General features: G+C 44.3%; 1 protein-coding gene across 1 annotated transcript in view; it reads left to right on the plus strand.

The window, feature by feature from the left end:
* The window catches only part of smarcc1a (SWI/SNF related BAF chromatin remodeling complex subunit C1a), an 85,219-nt gene that overhangs the window by 33,088 nt on the left and 34,129 nt on the right, over positions 1 to 18,002 (plus strand). The window contains exons 12-21 of the mRNA XM_083642971.1: positions 1,765 to 1,824; positions 2,001 to 2,038; positions 2,524 to 2,645; positions 7,729 to 7,800; positions 8,134 to 8,247; positions 11,824 to 11,983; positions 12,231 to 12,341; positions 14,677 to 14,736; positions 14,876 to 15,134; positions 16,345 to 16,506. Of these exons, the coding sequence (XP_083499097.1) occupies positions 1,765 to 1,824; positions 2,001 to 2,038; positions 2,524 to 2,645; positions 7,729 to 7,800; positions 8,134 to 8,247; positions 11,824 to 11,983; positions 12,231 to 12,341; positions 14,677 to 14,736; positions 14,876 to 15,134; positions 16,345 to 16,506 (1,158 nt within the window). The remainder of the gene's footprint in view (positions 1 to 1,764; positions 1,825 to 2,000; positions 2,039 to 2,523; positions 2,646 to 7,728; positions 7,801 to 8,133; positions 8,248 to 11,823; positions 11,984 to 12,230; positions 12,342 to 14,676; positions 14,737 to 14,875; positions 15,135 to 16,344; positions 16,507 to 18,002) is intronic.

Raw genomic sequence — 18,002 nt, forward strand, 5'->3', positions numbered from 1 at the left:
TTTTTTTTTTTTTTTTTTTTGACGTATCAACTCGTCAATGGCAGTGAACGTGTTAACACGATATCTCAAGAACGCCTTGACGGAATTTCTTCCAATTTGCATCAAACTTCCACTTGGACTCTCGGATGAACTGATTAGATTTTCGTGGTCAAAGTTCAAGGTTACTGTGACATCACGCCCGCTCGTTTCATGCTCATTAACATGATATCTCAGGAACGCCTTGATGGAATTTCAGCTAATTTGGCTCAAACTTCAAAGTCTGGACAGATGTGTGCATGTCGACTGCTCACTTGTTGGCAGAGGCATATATCTACGGTGCGGTCGTTCTAGTTAATTTTAATACAAAATGTTTTAGTGGGCTTTCTTTGTCTCTGTGTTAGGGATGCAGCGGTATGATTTTTTGACGGTATGATAACCTTGGACAAATATACCACGGTTTCACGGTTTATGTCCGATGCGATGTATGTTGAAGCAAGACGACGTTTTAATGTACCCTGAATTTGACAAATAACGACGGGTGGTGCTCATGCAGATCTAAGCCCTGGCCATCTGTGTTTTTACGATAGCTGAAATATTCCCATACAGCCGATGTCGTCTTTTTAGATGGGGGGGGGGAGGGGGGGGGTTTAGGGGGGTCCTTGCGTTCCTGCTTCAGCCATTATCACACACACGCTTGTAAACACAGTCAGTGACAGCTCCTCTCTAGCCTAGGTAAACCCAGCCCCCACGTGACCTGCTCTCTCAGTTCCCAGTCACTAGCGAGTGAGAGCAGGTCTGAGAGCAGGTCACGTGGGGGATGGGTTTACCCAGGCTAGCTCCTCTCTACTGTGCTCTAGTCTAGGTAGGCATGCAGCCATGCCAGGGGGCAGCGTAAGCTGCACTCTGCAAGCAACCTGCGCATGTTGTTTTGGGGAAACAGCTGATACCCTGAGGAAGGTATGACGGCAAATCTTAGTGGTTTTGATACCGTGACTTTTTCAAACCGTGGTATACCTTCAAACCGGAAACCGCTGCATCCCTACTCTGTGTATTTATCATACACTGGGGCATTAGGCTGACAAGAGAATACACACACACACACACACACACACACACACAATATTGCAGTTTGAAAAGCTGGAAAACAGCCTAAGCGACTGTGTCCATAGGAAACGTGTTTTTCACATCAGAATCCTTTGGAAATCATCTCCAGAGTGCTTCCAACGCGCACAGACCAGCGCACGGAGCGTTTTTTGGTTTTTCCCCTGCCGTTTGCATGGCCCAGCTCAGTCATGTGAGGGGACTCAAACATTGTATGCAAATCAAGGCCTCGGTCTAAATTTGAAAACACCCGAGAGTGGGGCCCTGCCGGCTTTTGCAGTGACATTGATGCACGCTTTTCCTCCAAATGTTCAACCTTTTTTCAGCTTGAGACGCCCAGAGCGCAACCAGAGCTGAATGGAGCTCCAGCTCCATTCTCCTGAAAGATTTCTCTAAAACCAAAAACACAAAGTAAAAAGAGACCAAGTCCCATCTGCAATGTCCCACTTTCATCAACCCCTATCCCCCCCCCCCCCCCCCCCCAAACACACACACACACACACGCACACACACACACACACACACACACACACACACTTCTCACTTGATCTATTTTAGTGTCCTCTTTGCAAACCAGAGTACCAGATGATGCCTCGCTGAACAAAACTGCCTTTGTATTTTTTCTCTCCTCTCTCAGCACTGCACTCTTCTTCACCATTTTCTTTTCTTTTCCCCCGTAAACAGCCAATTCAAAGAAAGACAGTGAGAGTACACCGGTAAAAGGAGGGAATGTGGCTGACTTGGGTATGTGCCTATGACTGAATTTAGATTTGATCTGATTAGTTGTCTTGTTTATTATGTTAATCCACCAATCAGAAATCCCCTAATCTTGATCAGGATCCAAATAGCGTTTGATTAAGCCATGCCAAAAATATAGTATATACCGGTATCTCAACTGACCGTTGTTTTCTTTCTACCAGATGACATGGAGGATGACTCTGTTCTGTCTGGTGGCAAAGTAAGATGATCAATGGCCAGCTCTCACTCCTCTTTAAACTATACTGTGTGTGTGTCTGTGTGTGTGTGTGTGTGTGTGTGTGTGTGTGTGTGTGTGTGTGTGTGTGTGTGTGAGGGGGGTGGGGGTGCTCCGCGGACTGCAATTAGGGGGGCTGCAAAAATGGGATGCAAAAAAAATGGCAAAACATTGTTCCATCTCAGCCACTAGAGGCAGCATTTTCATTTGGAGAAGACGATGCTTTGTATACCCTTGAGTGCTAAACATGTTTACATGTCTGCTTGCACCCATTATAAGCTACCATCCCGCTACGCTATTTGTTCCCGTGTTTAGAAGCACATGCATCCAGTGTCTGGTTCTATATACTGTGCTGTACTGCAACATTTTTTTTGTCCCACCCCTAAGGCATACAAGAACACACACAACTGTGCATACAGACCCTGCTTTCATCAAGCCAGCCTCTGTGACCCGTCTCTCTCTCTCTGCAGGACGAGGAGGAACAGGGCAAAGCTCAAGTCAACCGGCTGATGGACTCTGGCGAGGACAATGTAACAGAGCAGACCCACCACATCATCATCCCCAGCTATGCCGCCTGGTTTGACTACAACTGGTAAGAGCTGTGTTAATGCAGGGCTCCACATTAACGGATGCCCGGTGGCCCCGGGCAACCCAAAAAAAAAGGGCAACCATTTCTTGGCCTTTGTTTGCCACAGTGGCAACCACGTTTTAACATGCAAAAAAATATGTACAGCAGCAAACAGCAAAATATACACCAAATAAATATGTTTTAATACTTGTGAGTGACATATGTAATGGCAAATTATTGATCAAGCATTGCAGTGGATTTTTCCTCCACACATATATGTGACATTTTATTGCTGTTACAATCTGAACGATGTTACTAATTACCAGTCGGAACCTACGTGATGCATGCTGCACGTGCGCGCGGTGTGTTTAACAAGTACTGACTCGGACAGGTGGCTGCTCGCACACAATCACAGCGGCTGCAAGACGCACCGTGAAGATGTCAAAAGCAGATGGAAGTCTGGCTGGGTCCAAGGCGAGCCCAGACTAATAACGCTGTCGCTAACCTTGCGTCAGCATCGACATCACAAATCGAGCTGCAAGATGATAATTCAATGAACAAGAACGCACAGAAACAAAGGACGAGGAAATTATTTGTCAAGTCATCGAGGTACCCCTGCGTCTTTGAACGGGACAGAAAACTAACGCTATACAGCAAAGCATGTAGCCTACAACAAGCATACACCTCGACCAGGACATCCTTCAAAAACGTTTTACCACCGCGTATATGCTGAGAAATGAGGAATGCTTTACATCCCTGCCTCGTCTGCCTGTCACATACGGGGTGAGAGAGAGAGGGACCGCGGCGGGCCAAGGCCGCTTCTGGGCCTTTTGGGGCCCTGTGCAACATCTTAGAGTGGGGGCCCCAAACCACTGTCATCATAGTATCCCTGAATGAACATGAGGAGGCGTAGGCTACTTCATTATCAATAACGCTTTTAATTAATAAATTAAGCGCAATATGAACAATAACTGTAAAAAAATATATATATGAAAATGAAAGTTCACAAATATTAGTTAAACAAATCCTTTCAGTGCAAATGCATTATGAAAACAAAAAATAAGATTTGTTTAGAAAACGAAATTACACAAATGTATTATTATTATTATTATTATTATTATTATTATTATTATCATTATTACTACTACTACACCCGGTGCGCACACTGAATAGGCCTATTATACTATATACTATAGACTATTATTAGGGTTGTGCGATGTCACCAAAATATCCATCGTGATTGTTTTACAGTGAAACATCGTTTTGAACGATGGCATCGTCATTTATGCCATCCTCTGCTGCAATGCACGTTAAAAGCAGGACAGCTGAGCTCTTCATGAGAATGACAGGCAGTCCTGCACAGAGCCAGGCCACTCAAGCAGTGAGCGGCAGCTACTGCTGTAACAGCTAGCAGTAGCCTAGCTGCTGCTGCTGCTGTATTTCTCTCTCAACTCTCTCCAGTCTCCTCAACTCTCTCTCTCATTAGGTTCAAAAGCCCACATGAATCTAACGTTATATCCGCCAGTAATTCTGTCACTTTTCTGCCAGCTAGTTAAATTCAACACACACACACACACACACACACACACACGTTGTTGGTCAGGATATGTAACGTTAACATTAGCCTATTTGTTTTGCGCCGTTCAATATTGCTAGTGCTGTATCAACTTTCACTTTGGAACCAGGCGAGTTAAATTCACAGTTGAAGACTTATACTCACTTTGGGTTGAAAACAGGAAAGAACGTGAAGTTTCTTCTTTGTCTTAAAAAGTTTTCACAACAACACAGCCGACACGCGCGGGGGACGCCCCGGCGACATTAAACAACCGCCCCCTGTTCAGAGAAGCAGTAGAGCGGAGGAGGAGGAGGGGGAGTGGAGGCTTTCCTGAACTGAACTGGGCGCGCTTGTTTAATGCCGCCGGCGCGTCCCCCGCGCGCCACGGTAAGGGGACTTGGCCTCTTTTATTATTAAAACGGCACACATTTATTTCGAACAGATAATTAATCACGATGATCCGATGTAGAAGGCTCAGAGGTCGATGGGGGGTCGGCCAATCACGATGGTCGATGCCATCGTCCATCGTGCCAACCCTATTATACTTACTTTTCTGTCACATCGTCATTATTAAGCCGGCTTATGACTGCATAGTATCTTAATTACTCAAAATATAAGGCGACTAAAAATGGCAACCGTATTTTTATTCGGGCAACCAAAAGCTCTTGCCAGGTTGCCACTCCGGCAACCACTTTTAAAAGTTAACGTGAGCCCTGTAATGTGAAGCAGGCTGTTGCTGAAAAAAGTAAAACCCATATCTGCTCAGTCAAATTTATTTTCATGTCAAGTTTATTCATGCTTTGAATCACAAAGTCAGAGGACTTTACAGAGAGCGAGCCTACCTAGATGCAATGTGGGAACTCAGTCTATCAGTCTGACGACTAATATAACTGCGACAGACAGAAAATATTTTGGGGTTTCTGCTGTAGAGACATCCCACTCCTTCCGCCGTTGTTCACAGTCAGACGATGTATCATATGCAGCTATTCATTATTATTATTATTATTATTATTATTAGCCGAAATGTCATCTGAACCTACAATCGATTAGCTCCAACTCCATTTTTGCGTCAATTGGATAACAACGTCAACAATAACCGCGGCGCACGGAAGTGGCAGTCCTGACGCAGACATCCACTATACAGCAGAAATGCGGGAATATCAGCCGTCAACAATCGACAATCAATCAGGAAACAAAGCGATACACGAACTACATTAGGCAACAAAACAGAGCGGAAGAAAACAAAATAGCATGTTGGAAAGACATAACAGGCCTAGAGAACAGGCCTAACCTACCAGAGCTGTTCCTCAGTGAAGACAAGGAAATACTCCCAAGAAAACCTTATTAGGACAAAATGGAAGAACCCTTGGTGGGTAAAGAGGGACAGGTCAGCAAAGCGTATAATAGGCGCCGGGACAAAACGGTAACATAGACAATGAGATAAGAAAACAAACGGGACACAAAGAAACAATCATGAGGCAGAAAGATGGGACTTGGGCCAGCAACCACTGACAGGTGAAATGAAATCGCCGACACGTGAAATCAGTCACTTTGTGCAACGTGTCTGGAAAAGACAGACACTCACAGCCCTACTAAAGCATAAGACAGACACTCACAGCCCTACTAAAGCATAAGACAGACACTCACAGCCCTACTAAAGCATAAGACAGACACTCACAGCCCTACTAAAGCATAAGACAGACACTCACAGCCCTACTAAAGCATAAGCCGCACACTTGAAGCAGAGCGATTCAGCCACATACACACTCAAACAGACAGCAGACTTGTGAATCGAATCGTTGACAGATGAATCGTTGAATCGTTTTATGTTTAAATTTCTGTTGACATTCAGATTTTAAAGCACTTTCTAAGTAAAAAAGGGACTTGATATTTATCTGACTGCTTGTATTAATTGATGAAAAAGTAGCCATGTGCAGTGATTAGGGCTGTCAATCGATTAAAATATTTAATCGCGATTAATCGCATGATTTCCATAGTTAACTCACGATTAATCAAAAATTAATCGCATTTTTTAATCTGTTCTAAATCTACCTTAAACCGAGGTAGGCTACCTTAAACCTGAGAGCTTTGTGCAAAGATGCACTGTTGTATTAATATGGGTAGCTATCATTAGTATGGGTAAGTATTTGGCCATTGGTAATATTGTTATTATTGCTACTAGTTACTGGGAATACACATCTCTCAGGCTGCACTGTGTGAAGTTAATTGGTGCTATCCTCTACATCTCTCCAGCCACAGACAGGAGAAGCTGCGTGCATGCTCTCTCCCCCCTCTCTCTTTCTCTCTCGGTATCTCTCTCTCTCACGTTCCCGTTCTCTGTCGGTCCCTCTCTCACTGCCTGTCTGTCTGTCTCGCTCGCTTTCTCTGCCTCTCTCTCTCCCTCTCTGTCTCCCCCCCCCCCCCCCCCCCCCCCCCCCCGTTCTCCGTCTGTCTGTCTCTCACTCTCTCTGCCACGGTGAGACGAGACAGACGGGGAGAGCTGACGCACTCCCTCTCTCTCTCACCCAAAATGCAGGACATCTTTCTCAATTTGAAGCTGAACTTGCCAATATACCCATTTTATTCCTCCTTTTCTGCTCACGGAGCTTTGTTTCTGCTTGATATCAACGTTAATGCTTCCTGATTTCCAAAACTACGGCGCGGACCAAGGCTCAAACATCACAGAACGTGCATGCGTTAATCGCGCGGTAAAAAAATGAGTGGCGTTAATAGGAACGATAGTTAACGCGCGATTAACGCGTTAACGCTGACAGCCCTAGCAGTAATATACAGAAAATTGAGGATTTGATACTTGGAGCTGCAATACTTTGAGCTGTATCGAGATGCATCGCGATGCATCCTGGAATCGAATCGAATCGTTGACAGATGAATCGTCATCGAATCGTGAGGCCAGTGAAGATTCACAGCCCTAATGTGTGTTGCTCTTTCAGTTTTACAGTGCGTTCAGCCCGGCGGCGAATTCGCAAATTTGATGCGGTGAGATTACATAAAAAATCATTGCAAGTGAGGAACATGATTTTTGCTTTCGGTGTGTACGCAACATTAGGCTTTCATCTACACGGGCCAGAGCTATAGTTCCCTGCAGTAGATGCAACAAAATATTCCTGTGACAGTAGAATGATCATCGCTTGTGATCGGGAACTGCAAGGAACGGAAATAAGAGCTTTTTCTCTCGAAAAAGGCATATTAGTTCTTGTCCTCTGTTATCCACTTATTTTAGATGAGATGAGATACACTTGTGTGACGTGAAAGGTGGTGTATAAAACGATATTATCAGAGTATGAGAGGTTTTCTATCCACCAGCCACAGTGGCAGATTTGGAAGGTTTAACAGTCACTTGAGCAACTTTGCTAGTCAAGCCTGACTTACCGGTAGATTCCATTGTACCTTTGAACAATGGCTAATGACTTGCCAAATTTCCTGGTAGAGTAGAGAAACCTAGGAGCCACAGTCACTGTTTTACAGTGTTTGAAGTGGTTGCTGGTCATTTCCTGCTTTTATTGTGATGATCTGTATTTGCTAATTTCCTAGTATCCATGAGATTGAGAGACGAGCCCTGCCCGAGTTCTTCAATGGAAAGAACAAGTCCAAGTCTCCAGAGATGTGAGTCTTACACACATGCATGCCTACATATTACACTGTGCCAGTATTCATACATGCCTACATATTACACTGTGCCAGTATTACAAGCTCTTCATGCATGCCTACATATTACACTGTACCAGTATTTGGGCCCATTGCTTTCTTGTCATCCAAATCCCATCTATCCCATGATTCACTGATCCAGTGTCCAACCGGACACTCGCCATCTCTTTCTACGGCTGAAACTCTATATAATGTTGATTTGTTATGTAGGCAGGTTACTGTACCTATCAGGCTAAATGTTAGTTTCCTGCCCTGCTAACCTTCTGGTGCTTCTTCCCGACTCTCCATCAGATACCTGGCCTACCGTAACTTCATGATCGACACGTATCGGCTAAACCCCCAGGAGTACCTCACCTCCACCTCCTGCCGCAGGAACCTGACCGGGGATGTCTGCGCTGTCATGAGGTGAACTGTGGGGTAGTGTTAATTTTGGCAGCTATTTTAGATTTAGTCTTAGTCTTTACACAAAAATGCTTATTAGTTTTAGTCACATTTTAGTCATTTCTATCCTTGATAGTTTTGGTCTTGTTTTAGTCGATGACAACGCAAAATGTTTTAGTCTAGTCGACAAAAAGTCATTACATTTGAGTCAACTTTTAGTCATTACTTTTAGTCCAATTTTTTTCTGTATTTAAACTAATTAAATTAGGCCAATACAGGTATTGGAAATTTGAATGAAGGTTGACAGGTTGTACCAAGTGTTGAAATTTATAAAGCAACATTTAACTCTTAACACTTTTAATTGTGTAATATCCGGATTTCTTACCAGTTTGATAGCTCTATCCTATGTGTTAATTTTGGCAGCTATTTTAGATTTATTTTTAGTCTTAGTCTTTAGACTAAAATGCGTATTAGGTTAGTTTATATTTTAGTATTTATTTAGTATTTAGTCACATTTTAGTAAATTTACTTTCGTTTAGTTTTCGTCACGGAAAAAAAGGGGTGTTGACTAAATGTTTTCATCATCGTCGATGAAATTAACACTGCTGCGGGACGGGGGTGGAATTCAACCGGTCACATGCCATTTAACACTTTGAGTGCCACGGCCCTTGGGCAAAAGGTGCTGTACTGTGCCACATAGGCCGCAATGCATTTTAATATAGCCATATCATTTTTTGTGTTCCTCTTATATGGACAACCAATAGCCTCAATGAAACTTTGAACCCTTCTGTTTCATTTTAAAAAAAAACTGTGTTTATAAACCGTTCCATTTTGGAAATACACCCCTCTGAAAAAGAGTGTTTTCGACCGAAAAGAGCATGTTGAAATTAGTTTCTGAGATAATCACATCTTTATGTTAGAAAGGCGACAGAATGAATTCTGCTTTGAGTTCGAGCCTGCTGCTTGCTGCCTGGGTGTGTGTGTGTCAATGGTTGTATGCTGTTAGTGCCCTGCGTGCCCACCCCCCTCCTCCCCCTCCTCCGTGGTGGGAGGAGACGAGTGTCTCTGCTCTGCGGTTTGCTCTGTTTCATCCCGCACTGAAAAGTCCGCTGCCTGCATCCCCCGCTCCTTCACAGCGTGTCCTCGGCTCCCAGCCGAGAACAATGTAACCCCTCAGAAAGACGCCGCTGTCGCCGTGTCGGCAACTAAATCATATGGATGGACCATCGCAGCGCACACGGATGGGGCTCAACCGTGGCAGCAGATGACTGCTGTTCACAGGCACAGCCAAGTAACGTTATGCTTCAAGCATATCAATGGCGATTTCCGTTTCCTCATGACTTCTTCTCTCTTTTCTCCTGGCCTCTGTCTAATCGGGAGGGCACTGTCGCCACCTAAGGGTTCTGTAAAATAGGCTAGACACATTCAACAGCTCCCATATTGTAAGAGGCGATGTAAGAGGCTTAGATCGACATTCCCCCGTCAAAATATGAATTTGGAGTTATTGACGCCATTTGGCGTCGCTGGCAGCGTACGGTAAATTTCTCTTGACGCCATATGGCGTCGCTGGCACTCAATGTGTTAAGAGGGCGCTGTTATCCAAAGGTCCTCACTATTAATTAGGAGTGTCACGATACCCTCAGTTCACGATACGATACACGATATTGGGTTGGGCAATAACGATACGATACGATATTTATTTTTTTGTGTTGGATATTATTAGTCTGTTCCCGAATGACTGTCTAAAGTTACCACTTTTATTCACATCAGTAATTTCTTTGAAGAGCGGTTTCTGCCTCCACGTAGGCTATCTACAGCAGCTCAATTCACCCTCTCAATAAACTCAATATAACCTGCATGTCTATTTCCAAAATCCGTAGGCGTTTTTAGACCATTTAGGCTCAATGAATAATAATGATCTCATGATGTGTTTGGTCGCACTGATGGAATAATTCCTATAGGCTAATAGGTGTTTTAAAAATAAAACAATAGGGTGATCTGGTTGTAAAAATAAAACATTTATATCAGAAAGACGTTGAAAGCAGTGATTGATAATCAATGAAATCTAATCTTTTTCTGCACATTGCATCATTGGGAGGTTGATTCTGGCACTCAATATTACGGGTGGGCAATATATCGATTTTATATCAATATTGTGATATGAGACTGTATATGGCAAGGCTGTCCAAACCTTTTTGAATGGGGGCCAGATTTGATCATGTGAAAATACCTGGGGGTAGCTCTCAGAGTGCACCAGATTGATCCTCAGGGAAACACTGTTGTGTGCATGTGTGAGCGAGCGAGCGTGTTATTGTTATAAATATACTTTATATATATTTTTAAGTTTAAATAAACCTTGCCTTTGGGTTAGTCACTCAATTTATTCTCTTGAACTTGATTCCTTCCTGGCCTATCTGAATTATGTTTTATTGATACAGTGAATAGAAGTTATGGCAAAGTAACATTGTTTAGTTTTGCAATCTCAAACTCAAAATCTATAGTAAGTGTTAGTTAAAGGTGTGTCGCTGATGTAATCGGTCACAGCTCGAAGTGGCGATGGGGTCTTGAAATGTATTGGAAGGGTCTTGAAAAAGTCTTGAATATAACCTCAGGATTGCTGCATATACCCTGTTTATAGATGAGGGGAGACATCTCGCCTGCCGCTTGGACCAGCGGGGTCTCCCTGTCCGTCATCATGTGCAGTGCAGGCAGAGAGGCAGACACACAGTCAGTGCGCCCTGCTGTCATCCACTGAAACACACGTTCCGCACGGGGGAAATGTGAATAAGTGTTGCGCCAACATCGCCAGCCAGGGGAATGCATTAGTCTATAAATAGCACATTATCTTGTCGGTTATTTAATGAGTGTCGGTTTAGTCCCCATTTCAAACAAAGCAATGAAAAAGAGAGAGAGAGAGAATGCAGATCAGTGCCGTCAGTGCAGCATGTTCTTTTTCTCACAATATAGTTTTTTCATCTCAACGACATATCGTCACGTTTTGATATCGTGAGATTTTGTCTGACAAAATATCGTGACACCCCTACTAGTCCCTGGAAGACTGTTTCCTCCAATCACCCAGCCAATCATATTCTAGCATTGCTATATGTCCCGCCTACAACTGAAGCTTGGCTGGAGTATGTGGTGCCAGTAGTGTAGGGCAGCCATATACCACAGCCCTACAGGAATGTGTGTGTGTGTGGAGGGGGGGTCTTAATCTGAGTGGAACAACCTGATTAAATGTAATTAAGGTAGACATATACCAGAAATCAGGATTATGGATTGTTTTGTCTGTGTGTTAATCTGTCATGCACAATATCTCAGACGTCGCTGATCAGATTTTGACAAAACCTCAGGAAATTGTGCGTCACATCGCTGCATTGTGGCATTTTTAATATTACACTGATTGTCCCAATGGCGTCCTGCTTGGGGGGATAATGTGTTTATTGTTGTTTTGTTCCTTATAGAGAGCCAACGTTTTATGAAATGTCTATGGGAAAATAAATCTCTGGTGCAGTGCTGAAGCAGGAAGTGACGTTCACTTTGGCTCTCTATTGTCTTGTCTGTATTATTTTTCTGACTCTTTTACCTCTCTCTCTCTAGGGTTCATGCATTTCTGGAGCAGTGGGGTTTGGTGAACTACCAGGTTGACTCTGAGAGTCGCCCGTTACCCATGGGCCCCCCACCCACCCCCCACTTCAACGTGCTGGCCGACACGCCCTCCGGCCTCATGCCACTACACCACCGACCTGCACCTGCACAGGTAAAGACGGATAAGATCATCAGGGAGAGAGGGAGACTCAAAAGACAAAGGGAAATAATAAGATTGTACCTAAATGTGATGTGCTACTTCTCTCTAGATCCCCCCCCCCCCAGCCCAGTAAACACCCATATAGTATTTTCATAACAAGCTTCATTTGTAAAGCCGATACAAAGTGCTTGACAGATATTAAAGTGATACTAAATCAAAGCCAACAGAGGTGTTGAGTAATGCCATGTGTTCTCTCCAGATCCCCCCTCCTCAGCAGATGCTCAACTTCCCAGAGAAAGGCAAAGAAAAGCCCACCGACCTGCAGAACTTTGGCCTGCGCACCGACATGTACAACAAGAAAAACACCAAGGTCAACGGTCTTCCTTTATACATTACCCCCGTTTCAAACACCAAGGTCAACAGTCTTCCTTTATACATTACCCCCGTTTCAAACACCAAGGTCAACAGTCTTCCTTTATACATTACCCCCGTTTCAAACACCAAGGTCAACAGTCTTCCTTTATACATTACCTGTTTCAAACACCAAGGTCAACAGTCTTCCTTTATACATTACCCCCGTTTCAAACACCAAGGTCAACAGTCTTCCTTCATACATTACCCGTTTCAAACACCAAGGTCAACAGTCTTCCTTCATACATTACCCCTGTTTCAAACACCAAGGTCAACAGTCTTCCTTTATACATTACCCCCGTTTCAAACACCAAGGTAACAGTCTTCCTTTATACATTACCTCCGTTTCAAACACCAAGGTCAACAGTCTTCCTTTATACATTACCCCCGTTTCAAACACCAAGGTCAACAGTCTTCCTTTATACATTACCCCCGTTTCAAACACCAAGGTCAACAGTCTTCCTTTATACATTACCCCCGTTTCAAACACCAAGGTCAACAGTCTTCCTTTATACATTACCCCCGTTTCAAACACCAAGGTCAACAGTCTTCCTTTATACATTACCCCCGTTTCAAACACCAAGGTCAACAGTCTTCCTTTATACATTACCCCCGTTTCAAACACCAAGGTCAACAGTCTTCCTTTATACATTACCCCCGTTTCAAACACCAAGGTCAACAGTCTTCCTTTATACATTACCCCTGTTTCAAACACCAAGGTCAACAGTCTTCCTTTATACATTACCCCCGTTTCAAACACCAAGGTCAACAGTCTTCCTTTATACATTACCCCCGTTTCAAACACCAAGGTCAACGGTCTTCCTTTATACATTACCCCCGTTTCAAACACCAAGGTCAACAGTCTTCCTTTATACATTACCCCCGTTTCAAACACCAAGGTCAACAGTCTTCGTTTATACATTACCCCCGTTTCAAACACCAAGGTCAACAGTCTTCCTTTATACATTACCCCCGTTTCAAACACCAAGGTCAACAGTCTTCCTTTATACATTACCCCCGTTTCAAACACCAAGGTCAACAGTCTTCCTTTATACATTACCGCAGTTTCAAACACCAAGGTCAACAGTCTTCCTTTATACATTACCGCAGTTTCAAACACCAAGGTCAACAGTCTTCCTTCATACATTACCCCCGTTTCAAACACCAAGGTCAACAGTCTTCCTTTATACATTACCCCCGTTTCAAACACCAAGGTCAACAGTCTTCCTTTATACATTACCCCCGTTTCAAACACCAAGGTCAACAGTCTTCCTTTATACATTACCCCCGTTTCAAACACCAAGGTCAACAGTCTTCCTTTATACATTACCCCCGTTTCAAACACCAAGGTCAACAGTCTTCCTTTATACATTACCCCTGTTTCAAACACCAAGGTCAACAGTCTTCCTTTATACATTACCCCCGTTTCAAACACCAAGGTCAACAGTCTTCCTTTATACATTACCCCCGTTTCAAACACCAAGATCAACAGTCTTCCTTTATACATTACCGCAGTTTCAAACACCAAGGTCAGCACAGTCTTCCTTTATACATTACCCCCGTTTCAAACACCAAGGTCAACAGTCTTCCTTCATACATACAGAGGCAGGAAGGCCGGCCAGAAGTACGTTGCAGTAGTCCAGGCGGGAGATGATAAGTGACTGGACCAGGAGTTGCGTCGCTTCCCTCGTGAGAAAGGGACAGATTTTGCGGATGTTGTAGAGGGAGAACCTACAGGAGCGTGCTGTCGCAGCAATGTAGGCCGAGCAAGACAGCTGGTTGTCAAGGATCACCCCAAGGTTTTTAGCTGTTTGGGAGGGAAGGACAGTGGTGTTGTCAATGGAGATGGAGAGATCTGCGAGAGGGCAGTCTTTCCCTGGGAGGAAGAGTAGCTCTGTCTTACCAAGATTGAGCTTGAGGTGGTGGGCAGATGACTGAACAATAGAGGTCAAAGGGAATACCCACACACCAGATATAACAGAGGAGGTCCAGAGGCTGAGATCAAGCAAATAGACTTTATTTTCACATGGTGCAAAACAAAACAGTGCAAAAAAGAAAAGGTGGATTTAAAAGACAGCAAAAGGCAGCAAACGTTTCAGTCGAGGACTATCATCAGTGCTACTAACATTCAGGTCTAACAAGGACAGGCAGGCACAACATGTTGCTCAGGTGCTTTCATTGCTGTGCCTGTGGGCCAGACAAAGTCAGGTCATTTGCATATTACTGAACAAACATTAATGTCCCCAGTTACAAATAGACTTGTCATGAACTTGACTGTTTTTGGTTCCCTACAGGCTAAAGGGGCGACCTCCACGAGGGACTGGACTGAGCAGGAGACTCTTCTGCTGCTGGAGGTGAGTTGTGGGCCAGCAGAAGCCAATTAACACGACTGCTGTGGATTGTGGTTATGCTTAGTTTATGGAGTGAAGAAACTGTTTGTTCCTTCAGCCAGCTGTCCGAAATACTGATGCAATACTCTGCCCCTCCCTCCAGGCCCTGGAGATGTACAAAGATGACTGGAACAAGGTGTCGGAGCACGTGGGCTCGCGGACCCAAGACGAGTGCATCCTGCACTTCCTGCGGCTGCCCATCGAGGATCCCTACCTGGAGAGCACGGAGTCCACCCTGGGCCCGCTGGCCTACCAGCCCGTCCCCTTCAGCCAGTCTGGCAACCCCGTCATGAGCACCGTGGCCTTCCTGGCCTCCGTGGTCGACCCCAGAGTGGCGTCTGCCGCTGCCAAGGCGGCCCTGGGTGAGGACAGAGGGGGAGACGGGGGTTTCTCTTGAATTTATAGAACTGTTTGGGAGGATTTTTTTTTTTTTTTTTTACTTTTGGTTACATGTTCATCCTTGTTATGTTTGTTTCTTACGGCAGCGTAGAGCTGCCACAGTGGGGCGGAAAAATCTGCTCAGTATCTCATAATGAGCAACTTTTCTCATTATAACGAGATCTTTTTCTCAGAAGATATTTTCATGTTATGACATCTTTTCTCATTATTATGACATACCAACTTATCTCATTATAACGAGAAACTTCTCTCGTTAGTTAATATCTCATAACGAGAAAAGTTGATATGTCATAATGACATGTTATCTCATAATAATGTGAAAAGTTTCTCATTATAATGAGATAAGTTTCTATGTCATAACAAGAAAAGATGTCATAACGTGAAAATACGGCATCTTGTTATGATGTCATAATGAGATGCTGAGCAGAACCCCCCCCCCCCCCTCACCCACTGCGGCAGCTCTATGCTGCCGCGGGTCCTAACATGTTGCAGTACTACCCCCCCTTTTTGGGGGGCGGGGATGTGTTCAATAATAAAAATTAAGACCACACAGTCCTCCTTGCTAAAATGTGTAACAAGATACTGTGTAACACACACATTGGTGTAACCAACCAATATGTGTGTTACTGTATGATGCTATTGTGACTTAGTAGTTAATGCTACTGTAAATGTAAGAAAGAAAATGTAAAGTCACAGGTTCAATTCCTAGAACAGCTAGGTAGGGCCATACAATTAGAGCTACAATTATAATTGCTAATCAATATTATTAAGCTTGAGGAACAAAATTAATTTATTGCACTTTTGAACATATGAACATCTTGACTATTTTCGCCAAACATTAACACACCGGGTTAGGGATAGCTCTAAATTCAAAGTTTCAGTGTGGCAGACGTGCCAATATTCTACAATTATTTGTGACGGAGAAAATTTAAGTTACAGTAGCTTTATTCACATAATTTTTCATAACAAAAATGTAAATTTTTGTAAAAAACAAAATAAAAACAAAAATATACAAATCGACACAATTGTGTTGCAGTACGGCCATGCATCATGTCCTTTTACTAAACATGCTGAAGTCCTACTTGCTCACTCATTGTGAGTCACTCTGGGTAAGTGCGCCCAGCTCAGTGTCAAGATTGTAAAAGTAGACCGCATTGTGTCCCCCTCCTGCAGAGGAGTTCTCGCGCGTGCGTGAGGAGGTGCCGGCGGAGCTGGTGGAGGCACACGTTAAGAAGGTGCAGGAGGCGGCCAGGAGCACGGGCAAGGTGGACCCCGCCTACGGCCTGGAGAGCAGCGGCATCGCCGGGACGGCCCCCGAGGAGCCAGAGAAGACCGGTGAGTCTTGGGTTAAAACGTATAGATGTTGGCGAAGTGGGTTTGAGACTGGATGGTCGCCTGTTAAAGTCCTCAGATTAATACTCTGGAGTACCACAGGTTTGAAAGGCTGTAATTGTATGAATATGAAACGGGGCTTAACCAATTCTGAATCAGAATCATTTTTATTTGACAGGGAATTGGATTCAAAAGTGGGGTATGCACTCCACCACAACCTGTGAAAATTGGGTCCGACACCCTCACGTGTTTGTGTGCAGCCACTGGGGGGCAGCAGATGACAGCAATATAGTCTTCTAGCCGACGGGCAGGGCGAGGCTTATTTCTCCTCTTGCTGTTGATTGAATCTGTGTGAACATGAATAAAGCTGACTGCCTGTCCTCACCTTGCCGAGAGATGACCCAGCCCCATGACATTTAAAGGCTACATACCTGCTGGTTTGTCAGCAGGCGGGCCGTACAACATTATTGGGGTGTGTGTGTACGCATGCTACCATGGTAACCAGTGGATTAAAACAGCAGTGGCAGATGGGGCGAGGGGAGGGGCTCAAAACTGGGTCATCGCACACGACCATGCCACTCTATTTCTCCCCGTTTTCTCTTTCGCTGTTTGTCTCACCTTCTCTTTCACACACTCCTAAAAACATCTATTATACCCGAATGAACGTGTTGAGCCAGTCACAATCAGTAACTTTTTCACCTTACTATAACGGCTTTTTAGTCATTGAGGATGGTAGAGTGACTTGTAACAGGGAGAATGTCACCTCTATTGGTCACACACCGCCCTCCAAAGGCCTCTCGTGGGACTAAGCGACCTGCGTCCCGGAGGCAAGATGCGCTGTGCAGCGGAAGCGTTGTGTTCATGAAAACAAGGAAGTAACTCGGTGCGGATTTGCTATGAAAATGACGTTTCATGTAACTATGGATTATTATTTCATCACGTTGTGAGTACCCAATATCACATGTACGGTACATAGAGCTTTCTGCCGCGGTGTTTTGTTGACTTTGAACGGCAATATCGATACCGATGCTATTGCACCCAGAGGGCACAGTTTCTCCAATAGCAAAACTTGGAAAAGTTGCTGAATGGGGCTTTAAATGCATTCTGCGCCCACCCTAAAGCACTCGGCCACACACATCCTGCAATCAATATTCAACCACTGAGCACACGCACAGCTGCACCCAGGACATGGGCTTTAACACTCAGCATATACATGTCGTCGCCCAGTCATGTACACACACACACACACACACACACTTCACTTAACACCCCTCCCTGAGGGGCTATTCACTTAAAAAGCTTTTGACTTTAATTCCCTACCTCAAACACTCATTTTGATGGCGTTTACTTCTGAGAATCCATAAATATAACTACTTTTAAATGGGAGAATCCATCCAATGCATTGCAAGTGTTGAATGTATTGGATCTAGTCCGCTTGTGTGTTGGTTATGCATGCATGTGCTAAACCTGGCGTTGTCTCTCCTTGATTTTGCTGGTGA

This window comes from Poromitra crassiceps, assembly GCF_964638095.1.
Source record: "Poromitra crassiceps genome assembly, chromosome: 1".
In the NCBI taxonomy this organism is placed as follows: Eukaryota; Metazoa; Chordata; class Actinopteri; order Beryciformes; family Melamphaidae; genus Poromitra; species Poromitra crassiceps.